General features: G+C 34.5%; 1 protein-coding gene across 1 annotated transcript in view; it reads left to right on the forward strand.

Moving 5' to 3' along the window:
- The window catches only part of ABCD3 (ATP binding cassette subfamily D member 3), a 31,168-nt gene extending 22,789 nt beyond the window's left edge, over window positions 1-8,379 (forward strand). Inside the window, exons 11-23 of the mRNA XM_083847508.1 lie at window positions 859-928; window positions 1,179-1,276; window positions 1,355-1,446; window positions 1,972-2,060; window positions 2,140-2,212; window positions 2,865-2,928; window positions 3,278-3,355; window positions 3,448-3,513; window positions 3,614-3,703; window positions 3,927-4,046; window positions 4,484-4,588; window positions 4,757-4,813; window positions 5,377-8,379. Coding sequence (XP_083703634.1) covers window positions 859-928; window positions 1,179-1,276; window positions 1,355-1,446; window positions 1,972-2,060; window positions 2,140-2,212; window positions 2,865-2,928; window positions 3,278-3,355; window positions 3,448-3,513; window positions 3,614-3,703; window positions 3,927-4,046; window positions 4,484-4,588; window positions 4,757-4,813; window positions 5,377-5,454 — 1,080 coding nt within the window. The 3' untranslated portion in view covers window positions 5,455-8,379. The remainder of the gene's footprint in view (window positions 1-858; window positions 929-1,178; window positions 1,277-1,354; window positions 1,447-1,971; window positions 2,061-2,139; window positions 2,213-2,864; window positions 2,929-3,277; window positions 3,356-3,447; window positions 3,514-3,613; window positions 3,704-3,926; window positions 4,047-4,483; window positions 4,589-4,756; window positions 4,814-5,376) is intronic.

Consider the following 8,379-nt stretch of genomic DNA (forward strand, 5'->3'; position numbering starts at 1 on the left):
TTGAATACACAAAAATGTAGTGGAATGAAAGTGGAGAACATAAAGGAGAAGTTGAAAATTGGAAATGTCCAAAGTGTGTGTGTCAGCAAAAATAGTTATTCAAACCCTACTCATAATTCTCCTGATTAAGTCTTATTTTCCAATTCAATTGTAGTTTTAATTTTTAACACTGATTTTTGTCTGTTCAGCGCATTAAAAATCAAAACATTCCTCAGTTTTGTCTTGCCGTTCTATGTGTGTAGGTCTATCTTGCCTTTGATTCCTCTTCTCATGCATTTAGAGTGTGTGTTCAGAACTTAAGGACCCTCTTATTTATTTGTTCTTCTACCATCTTTCCCTTAATTGTTTCTGCTCTTTGTTTTGCCATATTTCCATACTTAGTCCACTTTTCCTCTTCTTTCTGTTCTTGCTGCACAACTTTATGCTTTCTTTCTCCTTCTGTTGTATGTGTTGTTTAATTTTGAACTCTATTTCAAGCCCTTCCCTTGGTCGTGGTGTGTATATTAAATGGAGGTAGCTTGGTGTTTGTGCTGCTACAGTCATCAAATTTAAAAATAGATTTGTAGGTTATAAGCCGAATGTAGTTTTCTGACAGAATGGACTTTCTCTTGCTGCTTAATTCTTTTCCACCAACCACAATTAATGTTTTCTCACTGCTTTGTTTCAGGTGTAGATCGTCCTGATCTAGAACGTAGATCTTTGTCAGCAGGGACATATGTAGAGCTTGTCACAGTTAGGCCATAGGCATTGTTGGGGTATTCGTGACTTACTGGGAAGTAGCTATACTTGTAATCAAATTTCTATAAAATAGTAAATAGTAAAACAAGTACTGACATTTTTGTTTCTGTTACTTGCCAGGTGGAACATTTACATAACTTCATCCTGTTCCGGTTCTCTATGGGTTTCATTGATACTATCATTGCCAAATGTAAGTGTTTGTCCAGTGCTGATGGACTGTAATAAATAACTAGGTGGTAAACTTTTTACAGGAGAATTCTGTTTTTAATAGAAGCTATTAATACATTGTTTAATAGAAGCTATTAATACATTGTTTAATAGAAGCTATTAATACATTGTTTAATAGAAGCTATTAATACATTGTTTAATAGAAGCTATTAATACATTGTTTAATAGAAGCTATTAATATATTGTTTAATATTTATCCTTAAAAACTACAGACCTTGCCACTGTGGTTGGTTACCTGGTTGTTAGTCGTCCATTTTTGAACCTGGCTGATCCTCGTCATCAGAACAGTACCCATGCAGAACTTCTGGAGGTAAGCAGAACAGAATTAAAACAATTTCTCAAATGTATAGTTTGTTAGTTCACCTACAGAGACTTTATTTTACTCTAGGATTACTACCAAAGTGGAAGAATGTTACTGAGAATGTCTCAAGCTTTGGGCAGAATAGTCCTAGCAGGTCGTGAAATGACGAGATTGGCTGGGTAAGCCTAATAGTAGTTGCATGAAATAATCTTTCTTAAAGTTGTGTTTTGGCTGTTTCTCGCCTCATTTTAAGATACTAGTAACTGTAGAATTAAAATAAAATGAGCTATGTGCTTTGTTCAGAGCAGTAAATCTAGAAATTAAAAACATTTTATACAAAAACATTGTATTTGAAGATATGCTAATTATCTCCACTAATAATTTTTTATCTGGAGAGTACCAGAATACAGTTTGAATGGTTAGTTGAAAAGACATTGGCAAGTACATGTAAATCAATTGTGTGTTACTTATTTTGCAAAAAACATTTGGGGACTTTTAAGAAAAGTCATTCACTAAAGTATCAAATGCTTGGCTGAAACAGGAAAAGGTTCTTCCAAATATTGTGAGTGTTGGAGAAACTCAGTGCAACTCTAAAATGTAAACTCTTCTTTTTCTGCGTGTTGGAGAACTTTGTCATTTTGGCATCCTAATAGAGTATTCATTAGAGCTTATTTCCAAAACTAAGGATTGTTTATTTTCGTTAGTTTCACAGCTCGAATTACGGAATTAATGCAGGTTCTGAAGGACTTGAACAGTGGCAAATACCAGCGTACTATGGTATCGCAAGAAAAAGGTAAATGGGATGTATACTATGCAATGCTTGTGCCTCTTTATAGTGCTCCAATTTCTAATACTTTTTTTCTTAATTTAAGATGCAGATAAAAAGCCAACTTTGCCTTTGATACCTGGATCTGGAGAAATTATCAACACTGATAACCTTATCAAGTATGTTTACAAAGTTGCCATGACTTCGGTATTTTTAACATAACATCTGACTACTTAGTCTTTTCTTCTACCAAGGTTAATAGAGCTCTTAATATACTTTTTTTCATCCTGAAAAACATAGTATTGACGTAGTAGTACTACTAAAACCAAAGTATAAAATAAGGCAAATCAAGAGATTAAATAGCCTCAATCTGGGCAATGTGCAAAGCAGATAGTGGAGCAGAGGGGAAAGGGAGCAGGGCAGGCAGGAGAAGAAAAGAGGTGATAGACCTATTTAAAAAAAGACAAGCCAGCAGACAAGACATTCATTCCATGTCCTAGAACTAATGGAATATACTACCAGGTTTAAAATCAAGTGCATCCATAAATGTACATTTATATCCATAGGATATTTTAGAGGCCAAAGATTTAGAAGGATAGAGAAAACAAATAAGGAAAAAAAATGTTTGAAGAGGTTCATTAAACAGTCCTGAAAAATGGTACCTTAATTTCCTTAGCTATTGATAGTAGGAAAGTGGGACAGTGTACTGAATGAAATACTGGTGAACTCTTGCCCTAATCCTGAAATCTTTGAGTAAGCATGCAGTGCTAGCTGCTTTTAGGCAGCTGGTCTTATTTTGATATATTTTTTTTAACACCCCAATACAAATAGGTTTGATCACGTTCCATTGGTGACACCTAATGGAGATGTTTTGATTCAAGACCTGAATTTTGAGGTAAGTTTTTAAACATAGAAACATATATTACCCTTCATATAATGCTTTAAAGTGAAAATGATAATTTCAGAGGTGGTCTGAGTTAAAAAGAAAACAAACAAAAAATGTGAAGAGCTGTATTTATATGACATGCTTAATATTTAAACAAAATTCAGCAAGTTATTTTAAAAACCAAAAAGCTATTTTCACAAAAATGCTTGTTAGAAGCGTGTTTTCTTCCAGCTGCAGTTGGTGCTAAACCAGTTGGGGAAAAAAATTAGTGTTGGAAATCACACATTAATGTCAATAACTACTGTGTACAGCAGTACTTTCTAACTACTGTTTTAATGTGTTGGCTTTGCATTTTTAGGTTCGATCGGGTGCAAATGTTCTGATTTGTGGGCCGAATGGGTGTGGGAAGAGCTCACTGTTTCGTGTTCTTGGTGAGGTGAGGAAACTTTCAGATAAACAGGGAAAAGTCTAAAGCACTGTTGCGATTGAACTTTTTTTCTCAAGTTTAAACCTTTTTTCTTGTTGCAGTTGTGGCCTTTGTTTGGTGGACGTTTAACAAAACCTGTAAGAGGAAAGTTGTTCTATGTTCCCCAGGTGAGGCAAAGTACTTTAATTGACAATAGAGTTCTTTCTTCCTCCTTTGACTGTGCTTATAAACATTTGACGTATCTTTTTGTTTGTAACTTTGTCTCAGAGACCATATATGACTCTTGGAACTCTCAGAGATCAAGTTATATATCCAGATACTTTAGAAGATCAACGAAAGAAAGGGATTTCTGACCAGGTAATGATGAGCAGTTCATTTACTCATCTTAAGTGAGAAAAATTGTTATGCTTCAGACTAAAAAAATACTGAAGTTGCTATTAAAAACACTGCATGTATTATGTTTCTAATGCTTGTTGTGGTTTATTGTACACCTGCACAGTAGTGTAACACTTCATAACCTTTTTTCAGTCACTTTTTTTTAACGAGTTCACTTAAGCTTTGTTATTACTGTTTGATAAAGGTGCTGAAGGAGTACTTGGATAATGTCCAGCTTGGTCAGATCTTGGAACGTGAAGGAGGCTGGGATAGTGTTCAGGACTGGATGGATGTACTCAGCGGGGGAGAAAAACAGAGAATGGCTGTATGTCACAAAAGCATAAACACTTAACAAATATGATGTATAAGTTGAAAATGCAGTCTGAATTTTAAGAGTTTTTTTAATAAATAATAATATTTTACTGAAAGAAGAAAACATCAAAATGTGGAGTACCTGAATACTGAGAAAACTAGTTAAAGTAAGGCTTACTTGTGCTCCAAATTTAATAGGAAACATTGAACTTATACGACTCCTTACATTTTGTTTATATAAACAAAAGTTCTAAATTTTTTTTACAAAAAAAGGATAATAAGGATAATATACAGTACTCAAATTTCCAAGCTTCAGTAAGTGCCAAATTAAAGGAAATTCTATTGCATTGCAACAGGCAAATTTTGGACACGGATTTTTAGTTTAACTTGTCACATTGCAGTACTGGTTCTGGTCCTGTATCTACATTATGGTTTTGGTTTGCATTTCAGATGGCAAGGTTATTTTATCATAAGCCCCAGTTTGCAATTCTGGATGAATGCACAAGTGCCGTTAGTGTTGACGTAGAAGGCTACATTTACAGCCATTGCCGAAAGGTGAGCCCTTTCTTTTTATGTCACAGTAAATAAAAACTTCCAGTAGTCTGGAATTTTGTATTTATGAATTTAATCTGTTCAGCTGTTAACAAGCTGAAAAATAAATACATCTTAACACGTTAGAAAAATGAAATTAATGGTTTTATTGTGTGTGCTTCCTTCATGTAGGTTGGCATCACTCTTTTTACTGTCTCCCACAGAAAGTCACTCTGGAAACACCATGATGTATGTAGTCTCTTCTTTTGCTAAAGATATCTGTAGTTGGTTAAGGTTTTGTTGTTTGACTTTTTCTACTAAATTTAGGGTGTTCATATTTTGCTTCCTAATAGATCACATTCTGTTTTATTAAAAAGGTAATTCTTTCATAATCCAGTTGCAGTATTTGAAATATTCTTACACTTACAATTTATGAAAGGTGAAATAACCAAAAATCTGTAAGTGTCTGTAAAAGTAGCTTGAAAAATATAATAGGCTCATGAAATACAGTCTTAGACTTCTTAGCCTGAAAACAAACAAAAAAACAAATGAACTTTAACCAGAAACCAGTAAAGAGCACGGAGATTTTGCTTTCAAAAGATAGCCAATATACCTAAGCATAGGTCCATCTCTAATACATGGACATCTTTTCTTCCAAATGAAGATATTTCTGATCACTTTTTACATAAAATGACTGTGGAGTAATACTGAATTAATACACAGGGATGAGTAAACTGCTTTATAAATGCATAAGTAAATTATATTTTTGAGCTGGAAAATTTTAAGGGGTTGATAATGTATTTTTTTTTCAGTTTTACTTGCACATGGATGGCAGAGGGAATTATGAGTTCAAGAAGATAACTGAAGACACAGTTGAATTTGGATCTTAAAATTCATAAACTGAACTGCTACAGAGACTGATTACTGGAAACATGTAGAATGGCAGACATTGTACAAATAAACTACGCAGCTTGTTTTTAAACAAATTAACTAGGGTAACCTAAAACAAGCTGTTAAGCGTTTACTATTATGTAGGATATTGCTAATTGTGTATATGTTGGTTTAATTATTAATATGTACTAAGAATGTCTTTATTCTTGTGGTTTAAAAACCTGCCTGAATTAAATTGGGCTTAAATCAGTGTAACCTGATTCATCCTGGGATGCAAACCATTTGAAATCAGCTGATTTGACTTTTGTAGACCTTCTTTCCCTTCAGTGAAAAGCCCTGTTAAAATTAGGGTTGCTACCTCTCTTGTTCCTGCAAAGCAGTCTTGGATTTTTTGCTCTCTTCTATGCATATTTCTGAGTTCTAACATTGTGCAGGACATTATCGCATCTTCAGATCTGTGCCCTGTTTGGTTGATGAAAGAGCTTTTTCCTTGACCAAGCCTCGTGATGTAGCCAATATGCCCTTGCTGATAAAGAATGAACCGAACCTAAAAGATGAAACTAATTCCTTCTGCTAAGAAAATTAAGCTTGTTCTGTGCTGGGTTTGGGATTCCTTTCACATTTGTCTGTCCATAGCTCTTTGCTGCTCACCAATACCATTCTCTTCCAATTTAACAAGACCCCTTTTCTTCTTCCCCCCTGCCCCACCTTTTCTGTCAGTGAAATACTATGGCAATGAAGAGTTGGGACTTACAAAAAAAAGAAAGGGAAAAGATAAGTGATGTATCAAAAAAACTTGGTGCCAGTTTCAGCTCTGAGGAAGCAAATAGCTCCCACAAGTCAAGTGTGGCACCAATCATCCTCTTGAAGTCGGTAGGAGTTAGAATGGACTCAGATCTTCATTCCTCTGAAAAATAATGTTAACCTGAAAATGGCAGGCAGATGTCTGTCATGTCTGGGCTCAGTCCTGTGATACAGCAGCTACTTTTCCTGAGTCCCTCCTTTTATCCCTCTTCAAAAAATCAGATCTAATAGTTTTAGCTGCTCTTCAGATCTGAATTTGAAAGTAAGTGATAAGGGTACTTCATAATTACTTATCCAGTCTGTGAAGCCTAAAACAACGTTTTGTCCTTCAAATTTTTCTCTAATTTCTGTTGTGAGGTTTCTTGATTTCTGATAGATATTACTCAGTATTGATTCTTGCTGTTGTCCACGAATCGCTTGTCGCTGCTGGTTTTCTTATTCCAGCTGCCAAATCCCCTTGATGAAACCAAACTCTTTAAACAGTTTACTGCAAACTTATTTCCTCTCCCCTCCATACAAATGATTACTGTGGTGGCCATGTGACTTGTACAAAAATAAATGCAGCAAAGTGATTTTTGTCATAGAGGAATAGGAAGGTATAACTTGAACTGAATTACTGTTTAGGCTTTAAATCAAACAAACAAGAAAACTGTTGTACAGTGAAGGTCTAGTAGTTCTTTATTGTTCCACATAAGATTTAATATATGAATGCACTACATGAAGGCGTGCATAAAACATGCAATAAATCTGCTCTGTGCATCTTTTATCACAGGTTTAGATTTAAAAAGATATCTTTTTATAAAAATGATGTGAACTTGGATGTACTGCTGTCTGTTAACTTTACCCAATTTCACTCTATTTCATGTTAAGATTGCTACCTGTTAGTATTTTTGCTTTGATCATAGTTCTAGGCCATAACCATCACTACTAATGTTCTTTCATAGTACTCAGATGCAAACAGCTAACCTAGTTTAAGAATCCGGTGATCACAGTAGACTCACTTTACAATGCATCAATGAAAATCAAAGTGTAGCATATTCAGGAGGATAAGATGCCAGAAAAAATTTTTGTGCTTGGTCCACATGATAACAAATACATAATTGCATTTTACTAATTTTTTTGTGCACTCAGGTTCTCATATTAGCCTAATTTATAATGTAGCAGGTAGCAGCATGCAGTATGTGAGGTTGTAATCTTTTATTTTTAATTGTAACTGTGAAAATATGGATGCCAGATTTTTTTTTTTGTGAAAGTCGTCAGCACAAATGCAACTTCTTTTATTGGAAGGGGTGTTTTAGTAGCTTTTTAGAAAGATAAAGAAAAAAAACAAAAACACTTTAAAATGAGAAAGTTGTTATTGTCCCTGTGACTAGGGCAGTGGAGTAATGGACTTGAGATACTGTAACATATTTCTAACACAAGCAAAACCACACACAGCATACTTTTATATAGAACCCCAGCAACCAATGTTGTGTCTTTACAGTTCAACTGGTTAATAACAGAATTTTGTGTAAACTCAGATTTAACTAAAAAAACAAAGTCCAATTCTGTAACCAAGGAGGAATAGGCTTGCCTTTGTAGATGACATGAAATTCATTGACATAGAGGATGCTGCTGTCTCCTTAGGGCCAGGATTTAGTCTTTCTAAGTATACTGGGAGAAAGAAAAAAAAATCCATGCTTGATTGTAAGAGGCTTATAAAGAAAGTACAAGAAATGACTTAGAATGATATTTCTAAAAGGCCTTAAAGTATTTTGAGGTAGACTTGGTCTAATGAATGATTATTAAAATGTAATGAAAATGATCAAGTCCCAGTTACGTTGCAGGATCGCACTGTGATGCTGTATTTTATTTCTTAGGTCTCTTTAATAGCACAAGTTGGAAGTTTGTAAATTGGAATTCTGATCAATCTCGGTAAGGCAGAGTACTGATAAATATTTTCAGTTCCAAACTGTTGGCGATTTGAAGATGGTACTAGTAGTATTCAGATGGCTGCATTTCAACAGCAGTGGGAAACATTCCTGTATGTAAATACAGTAAAGTGCTTTGGAGGGGGAAATGGCGCTATATCAATGTAAGACATTAAGTGCCTCTGAAATAATAAATCTAAAGACAAAATA

Source organism: Anser anser, assembly GCF_964211835.1.
Source record: "Anser anser genome assembly, chromosome: 8".
NCBI classification, from domain to species: domain Eukaryota; kingdom Metazoa; phylum Chordata; class Aves; order Anseriformes; family Anatidae; genus Anser; species Anser anser.